The sequence below is a fragment of the Bos indicus genome, chromosome 1 (genome assembly GCF_029378745.1).
Source record: "Bos indicus isolate NIAB-ARS_2022 breed Sahiwal x Tharparkar chromosome 1, NIAB-ARS_B.indTharparkar_mat_pri_1.0, whole genome shotgun sequence".
In the NCBI taxonomy this organism is placed as follows: domain Eukaryota; kingdom Metazoa; phylum Chordata; class Mammalia; order Artiodactyla; family Bovidae; genus Bos; species Bos indicus.
Window position 1 is genome coordinate 133,032,704 of NC_091760.1, and position 25,175 is coordinate 133,057,878.

Genomic DNA, 25,175 nt, shown 5'->3' on the forward strand with positions numbered 1-25,175 from the left:
ACTTTCTTGTCCATTCCAGATAAAAAATACTGAGTGGTCCTTGTAAATAAGGAAAAAAGACATTAGCCAGATTGTGTGTGTGTGTGTGTGTTCAGTTGTGTCCACCTCTTTGCAACCCATCAACTGTAATCCACCAAACTCTTCTGTTCATTAGATTTCCCAGCAAGAACACTGGAGTGGGTTGCCATTTCCTCCTCCAGAGGATCTTCCTGACCCAGGGATCAAACCCATGTCTCCAGCATCTCCTGCACTGGCAGGCAGATTGTTTACCACTGAGCCCACCTGGGTAGCCCAACCAGGTTGGTAGCTGCATATCAATTGACAGGGTCTGCAGGTGCCATAGGTCACCAAGTGATTAAGCTTACAATAATCCATAGTTGTTCTCCCGTTTCCATCTGACTTTGGTGTTGGCCAACCTGATGAGTTTAGTAGGGATAAGATAGATTTCTCTACCTCTCCCTCTTTGAAGTCTTTGGTTAAATTCTGTAATTCCCTCAGGGATGTTGTATTGCTTCTAGTTTATTATCTTGGTAAGGAAAGGAAGTTCCATGAACTTCCTTCAGACATTCCTACCAAAATGCCTCTTATTCCACAGGTCAGAAAGTTAATGTGAGTGTCTTCCAGTTGCCAAGTATGTCTGTTCCAAGTATATATTCAGGAACCAAGGAAATAACCACAGGGTGAATTCCTGGACCTTTTGGCCTCATTCTTGGTCAGGCTGGAGTTAACAGCTCCATGTATATGATTTGACATATATCATGTATCACCATAAACCTCTTTCTTAAATTAACTTCTGAACCACAGTGCCAGGAATTAAGGGCTATTCAGAGACAATGTTTATTAATAACTGTTTCATTTTTATGATACACAATACCTCCAATTAGTGGCTGCAAGTCTCTGGGGAAGGTTAAGAGGAGGGTATATGGTGTGACTTAACTTCTGCAAGGTCCTTTTGTAAGGGACCTGGTTTCCACTTTATTCAGCTGACTCTGCATCTGTGAGCTAACTCAGATTTGGGAATGAGAAGGCTTTAAGTGCTTGGTGAGAAGCTAACTTGATGAGAAGGCTTTAACTCTGCACTATGTGTTGGTGACAGACTTCGGGCTACAAGACCTAGCATTTTTCCTGTTATAAAAGTAAACATGGACTGCACACCTGTTTTGTTCCTGGGGGCACTGTAACCATTTAGCTGCTGCCAATGATAAGTACATCCCTGTACAGATGGTAATGTACCCACCTTGTCTTTGGTGCTTAAGTATATCCTCTTGGACTGTGTTACCTTGGCTCTCATCATCTCCATTGAAGCCTGGAAGCTCTTCTTGATGACCACATTCCCTGCAGTCTTAGCAGGCTCACAAAGGAGAGTAATCACAGACCTTTGTAAGGATGGTAGATGTCATTCCTCCCTGCACTAATGCTCTCTGGGCTCTCTTGTGTAACATAGATGAAGAATGGCACTATGAAATTCTCACATGGTAAGTCCAGTTCAGCTCCCTAAATCATTACATTCTTTACTCCTTCCTTCCGTATCAATGCCAAGAAAGCTCTGACATCTCAACCTTTAAATCCAGCTTTTGGTGCACTGATTAGATAATAATGATCACCACTTTCTTTCTTTTTTTTTTTTTTTAACCACTTTCAACTACATGAACTAGTGTATTAAATCTGTTCTCTCTGCCAAGGGTACCCATGTCAATTAATTTGTCCAGATGTGGCATTATATTTTACCCCCTATGGTCAAATACTTTAGGAATCCACTCCACACGTTTCTCTAGTTTCTTCTGGGTATGTAAGCTGTCTCCTCTTGGGTCATAGAGTGTACCTGTCCCCCCTGGATCATGCTGAGTTTTGACTCTAGTTATGAATCTAATGGCCAAAGGAGTTGGCTGTGGTGGGTCTTTAGGAAAATGAGCATAACCCTTCAAGAATTTTTCCATGTGAGATTATCAGAAGATTTTTAAGCCAAAGAGGGCTAGTGTTCTTAGACACTGGAAAGCAAGCTATTTCCACCTGTATAGGAGGCTCCTAATTACCAGGGGAGGGTTAGGGAGTAGGGAAGGGGTCAAAATTGTTAGTTTCATTTAAGACCAACTAGATGCTTCATTCGAATTTCAGGATCTTACTCTTTCCCCGTTAAGGTTTTAATTTTCAAATGAGAAACTGGAGACTGAATTTAGCTGATTTTTGTAATTCGGCAGTGTACACAATTAAATTTTTAGTTTGACTTTCAGCAATGTCAGCTCTCTTGTTCTCACAATGTGACTTAAGGTGAGAGTTAATGGACTTGAACCTTTCATTTTCTAAGTGCTCAGTTGTCATCATTACTACCATAATGGGAGGTATCCTGTGCTGTACTAAGTCATTCAGTCATGTCAGACTTTGTGACTCTATGGACTGTAGCCCGCCAGGCTCCTCTTGTCTGTGGGTTTCTCCAGGCAAGAATACTGGAGTGGGCTGCCATGCCCTCCTCCAAGGGATCTTCCCGACCCAGATATTGAACTCAGGTCTCTTATGTCTCCTGCACTGGCAGGCGGATTCTTTACCATTAGCATCACTTGGGAAACCCAGTGGCAAATATAGTAGCCAGGTAAGTTCCAAAGGCATGTAGTTGAGTTGACACTTCATCACGATGAAACACAGCTGAAAGTTTCATTGGTTTCCTGAAACTGCTGTCTGCCATATATTACTAGCATCCCATTTGCTTGGCCAGGATCTCAGCCCTGTGCTTAATCCCCAGGACATGACCAAACCAGTCCCCAAATCTCATCTTTACTGGTTTATCATTTGGAACCATTCCCAGGACTCTTTCTATACCTATCTGGATTCAGTTGCGAGTTGAAAACGACAGAGTTTGAATTGGTAAAATGTATTATACATAATTACTAAACTATGATAGAAGAGTAACTATAAAGATGTAAAGATAACACTAAATCTTATAGGGCTGAAGGAGATTTCTCAAGGAAAGACAGCCTTGGAAGACAGAGTTCCCTAGGCAGGAGTTCAGACCTTATTGGAGAAAGTGGAGTTAGAGCCTATTAAATAACAGAGAAGTTTACTGGATTGCCTTAACCAGAGCTGGTTCACAGTTACTGGGCAGCAGAAAACAATACTGAGTTATAGCCGTGTTAAGCATGGTAGACAGTTGTACATGAAAGATGGGGGCACTGCTGCCAGCATGAGACCTGAAGCATGCCAGTGTCTGTGTCAGTAGGCCTGCATCACAAGGGTAATCACTAATCCCAGGCTGGGGTTTAAGGTTGCCAAAGGACTGCACACTCTTGTCATGAGCCTGGGATAAACACCACTGGATTTCCTTTTATATAATTGCTGCTATTGGACTATATGTTAAGAGCAAGAATAACTTGACCGACATATGAAAAGGAAGAGAGGCCCCTTTCCTCTTGCAGTGTTCTTCCAGAGCTATATGCGAATAAAGCTTAAATAGTGCTTACTGTGAAAGAGAAGTAATAGTGCTTACTGTGAGAGAAATATTTGCTCATTAGTACAGAGCAGATAATTGAAGGGTAACTTTGGAGTTGAGGCATAGTAAACTGGTAACGTAGTAAACTGGTAATTGATGGAGATTTCCTTAAATGTCTGGTGTTGGCAGCTCTTTGCTTTCTTAAGAGAGAGGCAGGTTGGATGCTCTGTGTGTAGAAGTGGAGTTTGTATAGGCTTTCTGATATAAGATTTTATCTCGACTTTACCCTTTTCCTCATGAATTCCATTTTTATATTTTTGTGTTGAGATTTGTTTCCCCATTCACCTTCCAGGATTTTAAATTTATTCTTTATCTTAAATTGGTCCAATGAATATTTAAATTTTAAAGTCTTTTTTTTTTTTTAACTTCCAGAAAGTCTTTTCATGCTTTAAATCTTCCATCTGTTTCATATATACCCAATTTTCTTTTTTCCTTCTTGATTGCTGAGTCTTTTTGGCATATTATTTTGCTTTGCCTTCTTAAGACTTGTTTTAATTTGGGTGGTCAAATCCAATTATTAGGATCCTTCCATTGCCAGAAATTCATGAATAATGTGTGTTGCCGTGGCCTCCATTCCTGTGAATATCACACTAACCAATAGTTCTATTAACTGGATAGTGTTTTCCCAGCTTTAGGAGTTAGGAGGCAACTCACCTTACAGTAATAATCCCCTGTAGTTCCTCTGAGGCCAGGAATATAAAAACTTAATATTAAGAGAACTGATATTTAAAATATCACTTTAATGTATTTGTACCATTTTACTTACATATCACTACTATAGTACTTAACTTCAGACCTAGTTAGGTTATCACGTTAAACTGAAAAGTATACTTGTTAAAAGTGCTTTCTATTTCAAAAGCTGAATAGTACAAAACAAAAGAAAAACAGAACAAGATTAGTGTCAAGTGTGAAAGTGGTTTATTTTTCTGAAAAATGACATTGAAATGACATTACAATAAGTGATTCCATTCCTAACTCAGGAATAAAATCTGCCCTGTCACATGATGGGTCACAGCATTTTTTTGAGTTTAAAACAAATTTCTCTAAGCAATAATACAGTTGGGTAAAAGGACAGTGATAAGGTGATCAGACTGGCCGGAAACTGCAGTTAACACAATAATCAACAAGAAAGAGCAGCCTTTAGAGAACTCTGAAAGAAGAATATTTTAGCTTATATCTGAGGTTAAAATAACAATCTAGTTTCATGGAATAATAAAAAACTCTTCTCAGTCTACCTATGTCATATTTATTTTTTTACTTGCATTCAGAGGAAATATGTAAATGGTATTAGTAAAAGCAGTGTTGAAAAAATATCTAAAATCTTTCTTTTAGGTTTACTTTATGATGCTTAGAGGCAAATCTAAAACTCATTTTAAACTATGATATTGACTGCTCCACATTTTTTTCTGTTTCCTGTTCTTATCCATGACATTTGTATTTTCGCTTTAGTTTTTCTTTCTCAGTTTTTAAGCTATACTTCTAACTACTATAAATTTATTATACTGTCCTATATGTGTAGAATGTTAAAACGTATAGCAAATGTCATGATTTTTGTCACTTCACTGTTATCTGTGATTCAGGTGCTGGCTTATGGTTTTCTCTTTGAGGATCTCTAACTTCTCAGAGATTATCATTTTAGTAAAGTCTTAGATTTAAACTTTTTGTAATGAATTGAGGACAAGCCTGTCAGTGTCACAGTTTGAATTTTTGCATATCTTTTTCTGTGCTACTATAAATGCGTGTGTGTGATATCATCTAAGAGTAGAATCATATAGTTCTCTTTTCACTTAACATGTCACAAATAACTTTATATCGTTAGTGCTAACGTTGATATAGCTCATTTGTATAGTTATATTTTATTCTGTACACATATAATGTAATTTTGTGAAACGTTCTTCTATAAATATTTTAGATTGATATTTTTGTCCCAGTAAGCAGTACTTAACGTATCCAGGCAGATGAGTATTTTTTCTGTGTAGGAAGAAGAAATACATAAATATTTATAGACAAGAGGGCAGATTTTGGCAGACATGACTGGCCACTTAACCAAATTTATTTTTCCTTTTTCATAGTGGATAAAGTTCCAGGAAGGTACTGGCCAAAACAGACTTCATGCTTCCCATTTATCTAGATGTGGCTAGTTTATATGTTCTTGCTAATGAAGTATTAGACAAAGTATTATATACTACTTCCAAAGCTGAATTATAAAAATCTGCCATGCTTTTCTGTTTTTTTCTTCCATTAGCTGGCTTTGGACTTCTCATGATCAACCTTGGAAGCCTCTTATAGAGGATGACCTTATATGACCTTATAAGGTGATAGAGGATGATAGAGCCTCTGTCACCTTAGCTCCCAGAGAATGATTGTGTGACTTGTATTTTATATGTTCTTCTATCTGAGAGATTGTGGGTGTGTTATTAGAAATGTTTTTTTCTTGTAATCTTGGAGTAATATCTTTCTCTGCTCCTTAACTGAGAGCAACCAACATTTAAATGTAATGTGTGTTTCTTAAGGTGGAAGCTTAAATCATTGGTTTAGAACTTTCTTTTGTTATAAAGTATGTGAAGCTATAAATTTCCCTCTAAGCACTGTTTTAACTGCATTCTACAAATTTTGATATGTTTTACTTTAATTATCATTCAGTTCAAAATATTGCCTAATTACCAAAACATTTGGGATATTTCATATAACATTTTTGTTGCTGATGTCTAATTTAAATCCATAATGTTCTGAGAATTTTCCCTGTGTTTTTTTATCCTTAAGAACCCATAGAGGCTTTCTGTTAGGTCTTTTGGTGGAATGTTCAGTGTGTAGCTGTAAGGAGTGTGTATTCTGTAATTGTTGGTATTATGATTGTATGTTGATTAGATCATTAGATCATGCTTATTAGCAGTGCTGTTCAAATCTTCTATATGTTTACTATTTTTTGTGTTTGCTTCTTCCCTCAGTTACCAATAGAGGTGTAGTAAAAATCTCGCCTATGGTTGTCTATTTGCATATTTTTCCTTGTAGTTCACATTTTGCTTTATGTATTTGGGGAGTCATTATTTGGTATATAAAAATTTGTAGTCATTTTATCTTCCTGATTATTTACCACTTTATTATTATAAGGTTTTTTAAAAAAATCTTTGTAATACTCCTTGTCTTGATTTATTTGTCTAATATAACAATCATAACAGCATTTTATAGTTAAAGTTTACATGGTATACATTTACTCTCCATTTTACTGTAACCTATATGTGCTGTTATATTCCAGGTATGTCCTTGTAAATATCATGTGATTGATTTTTATTCAGTCTGGATTTTCTGTTTTTCAGTAGTCTTTATTAGTCTATTTGCTTGGTTTTATTTTAGTTTTCTTTGTGAAGTTTTTATGTTGCTTTAATTTGAAGGTATCTTTTTGCCATATACAAAATTCTGGATAGGCAGTTTTTTTATTTTCTCCACCTTTATTGAGATATACTATATGTGTGTATTGTGGGGAGAGGAATACTAATTCATCCATGAGAGAGGAAGAAATCCTGCCATTTGCAACAACTTAGATGAACCTTGAGGCTGTTGTACTAGGTGAAGTACATCCAAGAAAGACAAACACTGTGTAACACTTATATGTAGAATATAAAAAAAAAGATACTGAAGTTATTTCCATATTTTGACCATTGAATGCAGTGAACATAAGAGTGTGGATATTTCAATAAAATCCTGATTTTATTTTCTTTATATATATATCCATAAGTAGGATTTCTGTATTATATGGTGGTTCTAGTTTTTAATTTTATGATGAACATCTGTACTGTTTATGTAGTGGCTGTACTGGTTGACATTTGCACTAACATTGCACTCTCACCAATGCTTGTTATGTCTTATATTTTTGATAATAGCCATTCCAAACTGGTGTGGCATTAATATCTCATTTTGGTTTTAATTTGCATTTTCTTGATGATTAAATGATGTTGAGTGTCTTTTCATGTATTTCTTAGCCATTTGTATGTCTTTTGTGTAAAACTATTCAATTCTTTACCTGCTTTTAATTGGATTGTTTTCTATTAAAGTTAGTGATTTATTAATTTGATTTAATATAGAAATGGAGCTTTACATTGCATAGAAATGCAGCTGTTTTCCTTATGTTGGTTTTGTATCCTGTAACTTATTGTTGCATCCTGCAACTTGTTGACTTGTTTTTTCATGGAGTCTTGAAGATTTTCTATATGGAACGTCATTATCTGCAAAAACATTTTTTTATTGCTTACTTTTCTATTTGGATACCTTTTATATGTCTTTTAAAATATATTTTCTTTTTCTTGACTGCTTGCTCTGGCTAGGAGAGTTGAATAGGAGTGATGATAAGAGTGTACTTTTAATCTTTTACTCTATTCATGTGGTGTATCACATTTATTTTAACATTTTGCACCATCCTTGCATCATTGAAACAAATCCTGATTAGTCAAGGTATATGATCCTTTTAATATATTGTTGAGTTTGATTTGCTAATATTCATACAGGATTTTTGCATCTGTGATCAGGAATATTGGCATTTTCTTGTGTTATATTTTTGTCTGGCTTTGGTATCAGAGTAATATTGGCCTCATAAAATGTGTTTGGAAGCCCTCCACCATCTTCCTAGAATGTTTGTTATAAGTCACCAGTGAAGCCTTCTGGTCCTGGACTTTGTTTGTTGTGAGGTTTTTAATTACTGATTCAATCTCCTTGCTAGTAACTAGCTAGTTCAGATTTTCTATTTCATCATGAGATAGTCCTTCTAGGTTGTATGTTTCTAGGAATTACTCATTTTTTAAAATCAGGTTTAATTATTTATTTAAATATTTGGTCACACCCTTGCAGCATGTGGGATCTTAGTTCACTGACCAGGGATTGAACCCACACCCCCTTGTTGGAGGGCAGAATCTTAACCACTGTACCTCTGGGGAAGTCCTGAAATTTAGTAATTTTTTCCCTAGGTTCTCTAATTTGTTGGCCTATGATTGTTCACAGCAGTCTTTCATTATCCTTGCATTTTTGTGGAATCAACTGTAATACCTCTTTTATTTCTGAATTTGTTTATTTCAGCCTTTTTTTCTTGATGAGTCTAGATGAAGATTTTGTCAGTTTTGTTTACTTTTTCAGAGAACCAGTTCTTAATTTCTGCTTGAATCTTTATTATTATAGTTCTGTCTCTCCACTGATTTTGAGCTTAGTTCCTTTAAATTTCTTGAAGTATAAACTTAGGTTGTTAATTTGAGCTTTTTCTTGTCTCTTGAGATGGGTGTTTATCAGAGTGAACTTCCTTCTTAGAACTGCTTTTGCTGTATCCCATGAATTTTGGTCTGTTATATTTCCGTTTTCATTTTTCCCAAGAGAAAGAGAAAGCAATAGAGAGGAACTACAAAAGCAGCCTGAAAGCAATTAATAAGGTGGCAATCACACATACATATCCATAATTACTTTAAATGTGAATGCACTAAGGTCTGTAATCAAAAGATACAGTAATAGATAACAAATTTCTATTTATACCAATAAAAGTGTATCTCATTAATATATTATGTATTGAATTCTTCACTATAGTCCTTACATTTTTCAGTTTCAAAATTTGTTTGGTTCCTTTGTTTTTTGTTTCTTTGTTGAACTCATTTTGTTCTTGTATTTTTTTTTTTCCTGATACATTAGTTTTTTTTTATCTGTGTTCTCTTATAGCTCTCTGACCATCTGCAGGGTGATTATTTTGAATCTCCTTGTCAGGCAAAGATCTCCTGGATCGGCCAGTTGTTGTAGGCTTACTATGTTCTTTGGTAGAGATATATTTCCCTAATTCTTCATAATCCCAGTTGCTTTGTTTTCATGTCTGTTCATTTGAAGAAGCAGTTAACCTATTCCAGAATTTATAGACTGAATTTGATAAGGGTCAGCATTTCACCTGTGAGTGAGGGTACACTGGCACATGCTGTGACCCTAGGTAAGTGATGCAGGGTGACAGTGTGGGGAACATGTGGTAGTTTGGATCCCTGTGGGCATGATGTGTATTTAGCTCAGGCCACTGGACTACACACCATTGACAACTGTGTGGTTCTTGCTCAGCACTGAGAGGAACCTTGTAGTAGTTCTAAGCAGGGCCTTCACTAGGGATTTATCAGCTAGGGACCAAGGCAGGCTGTTGTAGAGGCCAGTTGCAGGCATACATACAGTGATGAGGGCCACTGCAGACAACAAGGATTGGTGCTAACTATGGCCCCATTGGCTAAACTGGAGTTCCTGGCCATCAGTGTCATCTCCTGTGGTTGCACACAACTCTGCTCACATGTGCACACTGCTTTGAAGGCTGGCAGAGGTCATTGGGCTGGGTTGTGCAGTGCACAGCTTGGAGTGGCTAAGTATAGGTGGACTTGTTGGTACTGGCCAGTGACAGGAGGCAGGGCCTTATCTGGGCCCACAAGAAGCTATGGGGTGCCTTTGTTGTAGGTGCTCTCACTGGTGGCTGCATATCCCTCCCATCCCTTCTGTGCATGCTCACTGCAGGGGAGGCCAGTGATGGATGTCAGTCTGGTAGTGCACAGTTGGAGGGACAATCCCTGAGCATGAACACAGTGGTCTGGTTCAGTGTAGGGAGGTGGTGTTAGGCTGGTATTTTGCATTTGTGCAGCTGCAGCAGCCCCAGTTGGCTGTAGGTGTGGCTGGCTGGCTCCTTGGTGGGTAGATTCAGGGGGCCGGCATCTTAAACTCTCACAGCTGTAGAGAGCTATAACATATTATAATCTTTCCTCCCCTCCTCCATTGTGTGTGTGTGTATTTCTTTATTTTATATATTTATAAAATATAAAATATCCTTATTTATAAAATAGCCACTGTAGTGGCTACAGTGTAGGTTTGGTATTGGCGGGAAAAGGGTACAGAGAGACTCAGGCAGTTGGCATCAATGAACACAAACACAAATACCTGTGGGGGGAAAGCTGGCAAGGTCTGTAGGGGTCTACAGTGACTATGGTGGCCTTTGGCTTTCTCGTTGGTGAAATTTGCTGAGTTTGTCTGAAGAGCCGTTCTGTGAACTGTGATACCTCTGACTGCTTCTCTGTTAATAATATTACTTCTGTTTTTATTCCTTGTTCATAGCTGGGTCAATAACATCTCAGGTTGCTGGGCTTGGTGGAATGAAACCAAAGCAGAACCTCTGTACAATGCTAAGGAAGCTGGTCAAGTCACCTCACACTCCTTTTCTTGGCAAGAAGAGTTCTTTTTAGCTGTGGAAGATTTCTTCTTAGCACTGAAGGGTGCCAGTTTGGGGGATGGGATGATGCAGGCAAAATTAAGTTAACCTTCATTTTCTTCTAATGTGAATGTTCTCAGTTTTGTTGTTCTTAAAACTTCATAAGTGGACTATAGAGAGCTCCTGGATCTTTTTTTGTTCTTGGATAGCTGTTCAGTCATTGGTTGATTTGTTTTTTAAAAAAAGATTTAGTTGTTTATATATGGCTGCACTAGATCTTCCTTGCTGCTTGAGGACTTTCTCTTGCAGCAGGCAGGGGCTACTTTTCATTGGAGTGCGTGTGCTTCTCATTGTGGTAGCTTTTCTTTTTTTTTTCTTTTCTCCCAACCCAAGGATCGAACCCACATCTCTTAGGTCTCCTGCATTGGCAGGCAGGCTCTCCACCACCAGCACCAGCTGGAAAGCCTATTGCTTCTTACTTTTTATAACTCAACAGTTGTGATTTGCATTTCTAAGAGCACTTTCCTATTCTCTCATCATTACCTGTTACAGTTTCATCAATGTATTATCTTTATGAATTTTGTAAGCATACATATAATTTTCCAAATCTTCTTATTTCTTCAGAATAACTTAATATGATAATTCAGATTGGCTCCAGCTTTTTAAAATTGTATGTAGTTTTCAATAGTTGATTTTCTCTATTGAATCATACTAACAGAAAGGATTCTAGCCAAATTGCTGTGCTGTGTGCTATTAGTTGCGCAGTCGTGTCCAACTCCTTGTGACCCCATGGGCTGCAGCCCACCAGGCTCCCCCGTCCATGGGATTCTCCAGGCAAAAACAGAGTGACTAGCCATTCCCCTCTCCAGGGGATCCCCCCAACCTGGGGATCGAACCTGGGTCTCCTGCATTGCAGGCTTTACCTTCTAAGCCACCAGAGAAGCCCAACAATGCTTACTGTGCACTTATTATGAAGCAAGGTTTGTGCTAAATGTTACACATACCGTTTTATTTAATCTTCACAACAACTAGGCACTACATAAGATCATCCTCATTATCCATGGCCACTGCAAGTTCTCTATCCCTCTTTAAGGATAAAGCTGCTTCACACAGAATTCTGCTCACATCCCAGTCTACCCACTTACAAGGAACAAACACTTAAGCAAAAGGAGATGATCCCCCCGCACACCCCTGACCATTGTATGAATCTTAGTTTCTCATCTGCTCCCTCTGAGTCAAAAGTTTTCTGTCCCTCACAGCTGTATTCTATCTTGCTTTGCTCTTTTGAGGATTAGCTTGGCAGTTATGCTTTGATCTTCCTGCCAATCCCAGCCACAGGATGTAACCTTCCTTACATGTCTTTTAGAGACTTACGCAAGAAGGCAATATTATATGTTTTTCAAACTTACAAAATTTCTATGAACAATTTATATCACTGAGGCATTGGAGCATGGGTTCTGTAACTGCAGCATATGGGCTTAGTTGCTCCGCAGCATATGGAATCTTTGTTCCTCTGCCTGGGATGGAATCCATGTCCCCTGCTTTGGCAGGAGAATTCTTAACCACTAGATCACTAGGGAAGCTCCAGACATTTATTTTTATGGGATGATGGAAAAGCTGGGTTTTATTCCAACCAATAGGCAATTTTTCTTTCTTTCTTTAAATATATCATACCATTATTCACTGGCTTTTATTATTTTCTTTGAGAAGTGTGCCATATATCTTATTCTTTTATCTCATGTATGTACCCTATGGATTTTTTTCCCTCTTTATTAAATGTTCCCAGCTATTCAGTTTTGATGTACCTTATGAAGTTTTTATTTTATTCTCCTCTTCACCTATCATCCAGGGCCCTGTAAATTCTGACAAGTTGTATCTTCCGTGTGCTTGTGTCCATACTTGGTAATGTCTCTAACAGTTATCAGTCTGCCAGTCTAAGAAAGGCTTATCTTTTTGGAGTTAACTGTTTAGATTCTTAGGATGAGATGATTGTATGGCATCATCAACTCAATGGACATGAAGAAGCTCTTGGAGATAGTGAAGAATAGGGAAGCCTGGTATGCTGCATTCCATGGGGTTGCAAAGATGCAGACACAACTGAGAACTACCACCACCATTGTATTTTCTTTATACTTTAAAAACAAAATCTACCAGATGCTAATGTGTTGAGAGAGAGTTGTTATATACACCAGCTTTTAATAAAGGGTCTTCCCCTTAAACATAGAAGGAAATATGATTGCTCCTCAGATCAATAAAGAAGAGAAATGTTCAGTCAGAATGGGTTAAAATCCATTCAAACAATTTAGATTTTTTTTGCCAGTGAAAATCTGTATGTTTGGGAAATTGTACTAAACCCTATGGAAAATAATAACAGAATAAAGATTTTAAAAATTGTAAAAAACAAACAAAAAAAGTGGCTGATGAAATCTAGAATTGGTGATATGTGGAGCACTGAATATCAATATCGTATGTTGCTGGAGGAAGTATAATTTAATATACCTGTTTTGGAAAATAGTATGACATTGTGTACTAAACCTCAATGTATATGTATTGTTAATAAGTCTGCTACTAGGTATGTATACAGCAGAAAAAATGTTTATGTGAGGATATGTATATAGTTGTGTTCATAATAATTTTATTTGCAATAGCCCTAAAATGGAAACAACACTCATGTACATCAATAGTAAATTGGGTTATAAGATAAAGTATGATAAGTCAATGAAACACTGTCCAGCAGTACAAACAAGGAATTACTAATAACACATAGTAACATGACGAAATCTCACTGATAAAACACTGAAATAAATCAAACACCAAACATAATAGTATTTACATGAATTTCAAAAGCATATCTATTGTTAAGGAATAATAATTATTTGCTTGCTGAATGGTTACTAACTAGAAGGGAACATGAGGCAGCCTGTTTGAGTTCTGGAAGTGTTTTTTATATATGCATTTTGGTTATGGTTATACAGGTGCATGTACATGTAAACTTTCTTCAGGGAATACCCTAAGATTTCTGCATTAATTATACAGTTGTAGCTAAGTACAGAAATTTATTTAAAACTTTTAAAAAAGTAATTTTTATCTATTTCTTGTGCTTCCCCTTCACCCCCAGCAAAACTCTTAATAGTTATGCCTGGTAGTATGCTAAGTGCAATTACATTAAATTTATCTAACAATTTGGAAAGACTTTCTTGATGCAGCATGAAGCTTATTTAATATGGAACTTATTTAAGTCATTTTCTATAACCTAAAGGTGTTTTTATAATGATCTTCATTAAAATTTATATAGTCCTTCAATTTGTTTTTAGATGATTTTGTTGTGAGCAGCATTCTCAATCCATTTATATTTCATAATATTGCTAATGTTCAAATTTGATTTTGTACATTTATCTTTTGTCAGTTGTCAAATTTTTTATTAATCTTTAAATCACATTAGTAGAGACTCAGTAGAGAAGGAGAATTGTACTTATTGTTATTTTACTAATTTTTGCATAAACTAAAATCTTTATGTGTTAAATGCTTAGGGATGCATCCTTGCCTCATTCTTCTTAGAGCTGAAAAGTGTTAAAAGTTTCCACAAGAAGTATGTTTTAGATTTGTCTTTATGTTGTTTACCAGCATATCACATAACCCCAGTTTTTCTAGACATATTTTTATTACTCATTCAGTTCAATTCAGTCGCTCGGTCGTGTCCGACTCTTTGCGACCCATGAATCGCAGCATGCCACGCCTCCCTGTCCATCACCAACTCCCGGAGTTCACTCAAGCTCACGTCCATCATGTCGGTGATGCCATCCAGCCATCTCATCCTCTGTTTTCCCCTTTTCCTCCTGCCCCCAAACCCTCCCAGATTCAGAGTCTTTTCCAGTGAGTCAACTCTTCGCATGAGGTGGCCAAAGTATTGGAGTTTCAGCTTTAGCATCATTCCTTCCAAAGAAATCCCAGGGCTGATCTCCTTCAGAATGGACTGGTTGGATCTCCTTGCAGTCCAAGGGACTCTCAAGAGTCTTCTCCAACACCACAGTTCAAAAACATCAGATCTTCGGTGCTCGACCTTCTTCACAGTCCAACTCTCACATCCATACATGACCACTGGAAAAACCATAGCCTTGACTAGACGAACCTTTGTTGGCAAAGTAATGTCTCTGCTTTTCAATATGCTATCTAGGTTGGTCATAATTTTCCTTCCGAGGAGTAAGTGTCCTTTAATTTCATGGCTGCAGTCACCATCTGCAGTGATTTTGGAGCCCAAATAAATAAAGTCTGACACTGTTTCTACTGTTTCCCTGTCTATTTGCCATGAAGTGATGGGACCGGATGCCATGATCTTCGTTTTCTGAATGTTGAGCTTTAAGCCAACTTTTTCACTCTCCTCTTTCACTTTCATCAAGAGGCTTTTTAGTTCCTCTTCACTTTCTGCCATAAGGGTGGTGTCATCTGCATATCTGAGGTTATTGATATTTCTCCCGGCAATCTTGATTCCAGCTTGTGCTTCTTTCAGCCCAGCATTTCTCATGATGTACTCTGCATATAAGTTAAATAAGCAGGGTGACAATATACAGCCTTGACGTACTCCTTTTCCTCTTTGGAACCAGTCTGTTGTTCCATGTCCAGTTCTAACTGTTGCTTCCTGACCTGCATACAAATTTCTCAAGAGGCAGGTCAGGTGGTCTGCTATGCCCATCTCTTTCAGAATTTTCCACAGTATATTGTGAACCACACAGTCAAAGGCTTTGGCATAGTCAATAAAGCAAAAATAGATGTTTTTCTGTAACTCTGTTGCTTTTTTGATGATCCACCGAAAGTTGGCAATTTGATCTCTGGTTCCTCTGCCTCTTTTAAAACCAGCTTGAACATCTGGAAGTTCATAGTTCATGTATCCCTGAAGCCTGGCTTGGAGAATTTTGAGCATTACTTTACTAGCATGTGAGATGAGTGCAATTGTGCAGTAGTTTGAGTATTCTTTGGTATTGCCTTTCTTTGGGATTGGAATGAAGACTGACCTTTTCCAGTCCTGTGGCCACTGCTGAGTTTTCCAAATTTGCTGGCATATTGAGTGCAGCACTTTCACAGCATCATCTTTCAGGATTTGAAATAGCTCAACTGGAATTCCATCACCTCCACTAGCTTTGTTCGTAGAGATGCTTCCTAAGACCCACTTGACTTCACATTCCAGGATGTCAGGCTCTAGGTGAGTGATCATACCATCGTGATTATCTGGGTCGTGAAGATCTTTTTTGTACAGTTCTTCTGTGTATTCTTGCTACCTGTTCTTAATATCTGCTGCTTCTGTTAAGCCCATACCATTTCTGTCCTTTATTGAGCCCATCTTTGCATGAAATGTTCCCTTGGTATCTCTAATTTTCTTGAAGAGATCTCTGGTCTTTCCCATTCTATTGTTTTCCTCTATTTCTTTGCATTGAGTGCTGAGGAAGGCTTTCTTATCTCTCCTTGCTAGTCTTTGGAACTCTGCATTCAGATGCGTATATCTTTCCTTTTCTCCTTTGCTTTTCACGTCTCTTCTTTTCACAGCTATTTGTAAGGCCTCCCTAGACAGCCATTTTGCTTTTTTTCATTTCTTTTCTATGGGGATGGTCTTGATCCCTGTCTCCTGTACAGTGTCACAAACCTTCATCCATAGTTCATCAGGCCGTCTGTCTATCAGATCTAGTCCCTTAAATTTATTTCTCACTTCCACTGTATAATCATAAGGGATTTGATTTAGGTCATACCTGAACGGTCTAGTGGTTTTTCCTACTTTCTTCAATTTAAGTCTGAATTTGGCAATAAGGAGCTCATGATCTGAGCCACAGTCAGCTCCTGTGGCTGTATAGAGCTTCTGTATCTTTGGCTGCAAAGAATATAATCAGTCTGATTTTGGTGTTGACCATCTGGTGATGTCCACGTGTAGGGTCTTCTCCTGTGTCGTTGGAAGAGGGTGTTTGCTATGACCAGTGCGTTCTCTTGGCAAAACTCTATTAGTCTTTGCCCTGCTTCATTCCGCATTCCAAGGCCAAATTTGCCTGTTACTCCAGGTGTTTCTTGACTTCCTACTTCTACATTCCAGTCCCCTGTAATGAAAAGGACATCTTTTTTGGGTGTTAGATCTAAAAGGTCTTGTAGGTCTTCATAGAACTTTTCAACTTCAGCTTCTTCAGCCTTACTGGTTGGGGCATAGACTTGGATTACTGTGATATTGAATGGTTTGCCTTGGAAACGAACACAGATCATTCTGTCATTTTTGAGATTGAATCCAAGTACTGCATTTCGGACTCTTTTGTTAACCATGGTGGCTACTCCATTTCTTCTGAGGGATTCCTGCCCGCAGTAGTAGATATAATGGTCATCTGAGTTAAATTCACCATTCCAGTCCATTTTAGTTCGCTGATTGCTAGAATGTCAACGTTCACTCTTGCCATCTCCTGTTTGACCACTTCCAATTTGCCTGATTCAGGGACCTGACATTCCAGATTCCTATGCATTATTGCTCTTTACAGCATCAGACCTTGCTTCTATCACCAGTCACATCCACAGCTGGGTATTGTCTTTGCTTTGGCTCCATCCCTTCATTCTTTCTGGAGTTATTTCTCCACTGATCTGCAGTAGCATATTGGGCACCTACCGACCTGGGGAGTTCCTCTTTCAGTATCCTATCATTTTGCCTTTTCATACTGTTCATGCGGTTCTCAAGGCAACAGTACTGAAGTGGTTTGCCATTCCCTTCTCCAGTGGACCATATTCTGTCAGACCTCTCCACCATGACCCACCGGTCCTGGGTGGCCCCACAGGGCATGGCTTAGTGTCATTGACTTAGACAAGGCTGTGGTTCTAGTGTGATTAGATTGACTAGTTTTCTGTGAGTATGGTTTCATTGTGTCTGCCCTCTGATGCCCTCTTGCAACACCTACCGTTTTACTTGGGTTTCTCTTACCTTGGACGTGGGGTATCTCTGCACCGCTGCTGCAGCAAAGCGCAGCTGCTGCTCCTTACCTTGGACGAGGGATATATCCTCTTTGGTGCCTCTCCTGACCTTGAACGTGGAGTAGCTCCTCTAGGCCCTCCTGCGCCAGTGCAGCCATTGCTCCTTGGGCGTGGGGTAGCTCCTCCCGGCCACCGCCCCTAGCCTCGAGTTGGGTAGCTCCTCCAGGGCGCCGCCCCTGACCTCCGACGTGGGGTAGCCCCTCTAGGCTGCTGCTGTGCTGCCACAGCCTGGAACTCTTGGCCGCCCCCCCTGACCTGGGACGCTGGGTAGCTCCTCTCGGCAGTTCCTGTGCCATCGCAGCCTGGCACTCTTAGCTGCTGCCCCTGACCTCGGACGTGGGATAGCTCCTCTTGGCCACCGCCCCTTGGGCGTAGGGTCCTCCCGGCTTCTGCCCCTGACCTCGGATGTCGGGTAGCTCCTCTCGGCAGTTCCTGTGCCATCGCAGCCTGGCACTCTTAGCTGCTGCCCCTGACCTCGGACGTGGGATAGCTCCTCTTGGCCTCTGCCCCTTGGGCATGGGGTCCTCCCGGCTTCTGCCCCTGACCTCGGACGTCGGGTAGCCCCTCTCGGCCGTGTTTGTGCGCTCTTGGAGCCACCGGCAACTTCCCTGGTGGCTCAGACGATAAAGCATCTGTGTACAATGCAGGAGACCCGGCTTCGATCCCTGGGTCGGGAAGATCCTCTGAAGAAGGAAATGGCAATCCACTCCAGTATTATTGCCTGGAAAATCCCATAGAGGAGCCTGGTAGGCTACAGTCCATGGGTTGCAAAGAGTCAGACACGACTGAGCAACTTCACTTACTTATATGAGGTTTATTAAGCATGGCTCCAGGATTTTTATCAGATACCTTTTGAGATCTGGTATTATAATCATTTAGTTTTCTTCTTTACATTGTTGATTAATTGAATTGAATTCCTAATGTTGAATCATCCTTGTGTTCCTGGGGGAAAAATGTATTTTATTATATATGGTCTTAATTTTGTATTATATATATAATTTAATATATATTATACATGTGATTTAATTAAGTAGTTTTCGTGTTTAAATAGCTGCACATAGAAAACCAATAATTTATTGAAAATTCATTTGCTGTAATATCAATTAAAATTTTTTTCTTTCTTTTTCCCCCCCCCACAGTCTGTGGTCGATGACTGGATTGAATCATATAAACAAGACAGGGACATTGCACTTCTGGATTTAATCAACTTTTTTATCCAGTGTTCAGGATGTCGAGGTACAGAATGTTGGAATAAATGATGTACACTGAGACTTTGTCAGTCCAGAAGTTTCAAATTTACTTTACCTTGTGTTAATCATTTTATAATTCATTCTGGAATTCATTGCTAGTCTTTTGTCGTTAACTTATTTTATTTAAAAATATTTCTCATTTTCTTAGTTTAATTTTACTCATAACAGATTTCTGAAATTTTAATGTTTTGAAGGAAATCTGAAATTGAGGAGTTTGTGATTTGACTTTTTAGATCACAAGATTTTATAGTTAATGTTTACTGGTATTATTTGTATCTATGCTCTATGTTGTGAACTGTGCCAGTTGCTAACATTCATTATTTTGAATCTTTATCTTGTAGACAAAGTTCTTGAAGCATAAATGTTTGAAGGTAACATAAATATGAAAATCAGGTTTAAGTTTACAATCATTTGGAATCCATAGACAGTTTATTAAAAAGTGAAAATTTTTTTATCGTATTAGTTGGTAACTGATAGAGATCTTTTTTCTGTAGAATAAATATTAACAGGTTAAATTGTACCGTATGGGATAAATCAGTTGGTAGACACCTTTCTTTGCTTATCAGTGCAGAAAGGTGATCTTCTATTGAGGTCACTGATCAAATTGATTTCTTGAAGGCTTTCTTATTTCTGATGAAGTTATCACTCAGCATATTAACATAAGAATTTTATCGAATATTTACCAAGTACCTAGGTTATTGTTCCTATGTATTTATGTATGTACGTATGTATGTGTGTATATATGTATATATATATATATATATATATATATATATTATCAAGACAGTCTCTGCCCCAGTAACTATTAGAATACGTTTAATTTTTATTTATTTTTTTAAATAATTTCTGCTTTAATTTTTTTTAATGTCCTTTCTAATTTGAGTTTATTTGCTATTTATTCATTTCACCATGCCATGCAGCATGCAACATCTTAATTCTTACGCTGGAAATCCAGTCTGTTGCCTACTGCAGTGGAAGTGTGAAGTCTTTTTATCTGGATGACCAAGAAAGTCCCTGTTGAGTTTTTAGTTTATTTTTTTTTCTACTGTTGAGTTTTTAAAGAAGGATGTTTTGCAAAGAAAAGGAGGGAAATATACCAGTAATTCACTGAACTGCTCATTACCAGAAGACTAATAAAGTTGGTTACAATTTAATGACTGTTTGAGCTTGGCAGTGTATGTGCCAAGCTGTGTGCTTTACATACATTAGCTCATTTGATATTGGTTTGACACTTCTATCAGTCAGATATGATTTTTATTCTGTCGTTCAAGAAACTAAGGATTCAGGGCTTAGGTTAGTTTTTGGACATCATCCAGTTTTTAAGTGCTGAATTTACGATTTAGATTCAGGCTTGTCGCTATCTGGAGTCTCCGTGTCTAACCACAAGGTGTAGTGTAGGAATAACAAGGAGGAGCTTCTGACTGAACCTAGGTTGTGTGTTTCTGTGTATGTGTGAATATGGGGATATTTGTAAGAAAGTGCATCTCAAAGGAACAGACTTGATACTGGAACTGAGGTGTTGCATAAGAGTAAATTAAGGTGGAAGAGAAAGGTCCAAGTTGACAGTTGGTATAAAAATTCCAGAAGAAGAGAAAGTACAGCACACTCTAGTGCGTAAAGAGAGTTTGTGGCAGCAACCTGGAGCATAGAGTTAGATGAAGATTGGCAAGAGATTAGTTTATTTGAAGGAAAGTGAGTTTGTTAATTTTACAGTCTTAAACTGGGAAAGGTAAGTACTGAGTGAAGTGCTTTACATATGTGGTCTTATCTAATCTATGTAAGTGTCCTGTTAGAATGAGTTTTGGTTTTAAAACAAATGGTAGTCTTAAAATTTTTTGCTTTTGTAAATTGTTCGTATGGTTCAAAAAAAAAAAAAAAAAAACCATAATAAGAGAAATGTAAATCAAAAAGCCTTTATACTTCTTGCCTTCCCATCTATCTCCACAGAGTTACTTCTTAACTCCTTTGTTGTATATCCATCTGTCTGTCTGTATGAGTAGGAAATGTATGCTCTTTTCTTCCTCATCCCTCTCACACAAAAGATAATGGTGTATAGAGAACTTTCTTGGTTTCCTGCCTTCCCTCCCTTCCCTCACATTTCTCCCCTTCCTCCCTTTCCCTTCCTTTTCTTCTCTTTATTCCCTCCTCTCCATTTCCTCCCTTCCCTCTCCCTCTTTTCCAGCATCAAAGCATTCCTTTTTATGTATGTACAACAATTTATTTAACTAGTTGTCTGTTAACAGCGCATTGACTACTATCTGTTGTCTTTTATTCTTACAATGAGTAATTTCGTGTGTACCTCATTTGTTCTTTTTTTTTTTAATTTTTTATTTATTTTAATTGAAGGCTAATTACTTTACGATATTGTATTGGTTTTGCCATACATCAACATGAATCCACCAGGGGTGTACATGTGTTCCCCATCCTGAACCCCCCTCCCACCTCCCTCCCCATACCATCCCTCTGGGTCATCCCAGGGCACCAGCCCCAAGCATCCTGTATCCTGCATTGAACCTGGACTGGCGATTCGTTTCTTATATGATATTATACATGTTTCAATGCCATTCTCCCAAATCATCCCCCCCCTCCCCAACCTCTCCCACAGAGTCCAAAACACTGTTCTAATACCTCATTTGTTCTTTGTGGCAGAATGAATATCTGTAGGTTATTATATTTTCATTTATATTAGATATTGCCAAATTTCCTGTTTTGGAAATTATGTCTATTTTACTCCTATCAGTAATATATGAAAATATCTGTTTTTATTTGGTCTTTTCAACAAAGTGTTTTTATCAAAATTTTTTATTGGTTTTATGAATGATTTAAAAATACATCATATGATTTTTTTTTTAATTGAGGTGAAATACACTTAAACAGTTAACCATTTTAAAGTGGGTGGTTTAGTAGTTTTTAGCACATTAATAGTGTTCTACAACCACCTCTTTCTGGTATCAAAACTTTTTTGTTATCACCCCAGAAAAATACTTATACTAGTCACTCCACATTAAAGCCTCTCCCCTGCAGTCCTTGGCTACCTCTAATCTGCTTTCTGCTCCTATGTTCTAGTCATTTTATGTAAAAGGAGATTGTACAGTATGTGACGTTTTGTATCTGATCTCTTTAATTTAGCATATCTTTGAGATTTCTCTGAGTAGTAGCATATATTGATAAAATTCATTTCATTGTATGTATATATTACAGTTTATCCATTCATCCATTGATGGACACTTGGACTTGCACTTTTTGGTGGTTGTGAATATTGTTACTATGAATATTTATGGTTAGGTATCTCTTTGAGTACTTATTTTTTAATTCTTTGGTGTAAATACCTAGGAGTGAAATTGCTGGATCATATGGTAATTCTATTTTAAGTTTTTGAGGAACTGCCAAACTGTTTTCACAGCAGCTGCACCATTTTAAATTCCAGAAATACATGAAGACTCTTATTTCTCCACATCCTCTAGAACACTTTTACTTTCCAGTTTTAAAATTTTAATGTCCTAGTGGGTATGAAGTGGTATTTTTTTTTTTTATGGTTTTGATTTGCATTTTCTTTATTACCAGTGACTTGGGCAACTTTTTGTGTTTTTGGCAATTTGTATGTCTTTTTTGAAGAAATGTGTACTTGAGTCCTGTGCTTATTTTGAAATTAGATGGGTTTTATTTTTGCTGTGAGTTATTGTATTAGATTTCTTTGTTTATTCTTGATAGTAAATCTTTTATCAGATACATAATATGGAACTGTGTATAACTTGCAACTACTCCCACACTGTAGGTTGTCTTTTCCCTTTATTAAAGATGTCCTTTGATGGACAAAAGTTTTAAATATTTGTGAAGTCCAACTTTTTTTTTCATTTCTTTTGCTCACGTTTGTGGTATCAAATCTTTGAATCCATTGCCAGTTCTAAGTGCATGAAGATTTACCTCCATATTTTCTTCTAATAGTTTTATAGTTTTAAATCTTATATGTAGGTCATTGATCCATGGTTAAGTTTTGTATTTGGATGATTTTAATTTGTATTTCTCTTACATGTGTGGCTTGAGAGCCATTTTTCTTGTTTTTTCCATTTTCTGTTCATATCTCTTGCTACTTTTCCTTTTAGCTGTCTTCGTAGTTCCTGAAAAAGCATTTGACAAAACAGATTTTAAAACATTTTAGTATATCAGACTGAGATGCATATTTTCTTAACATGTTTAAAAGAGAAAGCTCATTGTCTCTCATATTAGTGCAGTATAATAAAAATCTAAAATAGATTCAAGTACCTGTGAACGTGTAGTAAGCAGATACTACTAGCACATATGAAAGAAAGACAGCTGCAAGATAAAACTATACAATATACCATTTTTCATCTATCAGATTGAAAAAATTATAAGTTATAATCTCTGTTCTTTAGGCTGTGAGGAAACAGACACTCTTAAATTATTTGTTGGAATAAAAGTGGATACATATCTCATAGATATAAATTTGACATTATCTACCAAAACTCCTTCATAGCTCAGTTGGTAAAGAATCTGCCTGCAATGCAGGAGACCCTGGTTTGATTCCTGGTTCGGGAAGATCTGCTGGAGAAGGCATAGGCTACCCACTCCAGTATTTTTGGGCTTCCTTTGTGCCTCAGCTGATAAAGAATGCGCTTGCAATGTGGGATACCTGGGTTCAATCCCTCGGTGGTAAGAACCCCTGGAGAAGGGAAAGGCCACCCGCTCCAGTATTCTGGTGTATACAATCCATGGGGTTGCAAAGAATCGGACACGACTGAGCAACTTTCACTTTCACCAAAACTCCATATGTTCTTACCTTTTGACCTAGCCATACTGCTTCTGGAATTTTGCCATGAAGATATATTTCCATTTTACAAAAATAAATGCACAAGGTTATTCAGTAACATATTATTTGTAGTAGTGAAATATTGGAAACAACCTAAATGCCAATGTATAGGACAGTGATTGAATAAACTGTGGCAAAACTTGTTCAGTGGAGGTTTTGGGCATGGCAAAAAATTATGAGGAAAAACTGTGTGGGCTAATGCAGGGAGATTTTCAGGATACATTTTTTTTTTTTTAAGTGCAAAAGAGTGTGTAAAAGTATTCAACGTTTTTTAGAGGAAAGAAGGGAAATAATAGAATATACACATGTATCTGGTCTCTTGACCATAAAGAAACAAAGGGAAGATAAGACGCAGAATAATGATTGCCTACCTGTAGGGTATAGTGAAAGTGAAGTCACTCAGTCATGTCCAACTCTTTGTGACCCCATGGACTGTAGCCTACCAGGCTCCTCCGTCCATGGGATTTTCCAGGCAAGAATACTGGAGTGGGTTGCCATTTCCTTCTCCAGGAGATCTTCCATACCCAGGGATTGAACCTGGGTCTCCTGCATTGTAGGCAGACATTTTACTGTCTGAGCCACCAGGGAAGTCCCCTGTAGGCTATGTGTGTATGTAAATGGAGTGGAAAACTTACAGGGAATTGGGGTGGAGGGATGATACTGGAATATACTTTTTGAACAGTCTTGACTTTGGGAGTTATCTTCATGTATCATATACTCAGAAAAAAAAGAAAAATCAGTGAAGATGGACAGAAAATCCAAGACTTGGATGCACTCAGAATAGATGAGTCATGCATAAATAACACATGCTGAAGAGTATAAAAAGTACAAACTAAAATTTGAACTCAGTGCTTATACTCCAAACCTAGTGGGGGAAAGTGGAAAACATATTATTTCCCTCCTCACATTGTCTTCTTACAAGATATATATTATGAGTAAAATGGTGCTTTACCTGTACAAACTTAATAGACACCACCTTAAACAAATTATGAAAGCAAAGAGTGCAAACAGTTATTAAACCAATTGATAGCATGTGCTTCATGGTAGGCACTTATAAGAACTCAACCTCATTTTCGTATTATTCTAGCCTATAGTACAGAGTCTGAAACTACTCATGAGAAAACAGTGGGCAAGCTCAAGTTGAGGTATATTTTTTCATAATAACTATCCTGTGCTCTGTAAGAGTGTCCCTGTCATGAACTGTTCCAGAACTTAATGCAATACACGATCTTAGATTTTTCTTTGACATAACATTATTGAGACAAATAGTAAATTCCAAAATCAGTTCTGTGAATTAGAACATATATATTATATTGTTAATTTCATCATTCTGATCATTATTCTGTAGTTGTATTAGATTTTTTTTGCTTTGAGGAAATATATACAGAAGTATTGATGAATAAAGGGATATGTGAAGAGGGAAAGGATAAAAAA

At 37.7% G+C, this 25,175-nt stretch overlaps 1 protein-coding gene across 4 annotated transcripts in view; it reads left to right on the forward strand.

Moving 5' to 3' along the window:
- STAG1 (STAG1 cohesin complex component) overlaps positions 1 to 25,175 on the forward strand; it is a 509,253-nt gene that overhangs the window by 212,005 nt on the left and 272,073 nt on the right. For 3 of the 4 annotated variants that reach the window (XM_070770514.1, XM_070770470.1, XM_070770576.1), the window contains one exon: positions 18,803 to 18,899. The exons of the other annotated variant lie outside the window; for it this stretch is intronic. In XM_070770514.1, coding sequence (XP_070626615.1) covers positions 18,803 to 18,899 — 97 coding nt within the window. The remainder of the gene's footprint in view (positions 1 to 18,802; positions 18,900 to 25,175) is intronic. 4 annotated transcript variants of the gene reach the window in all.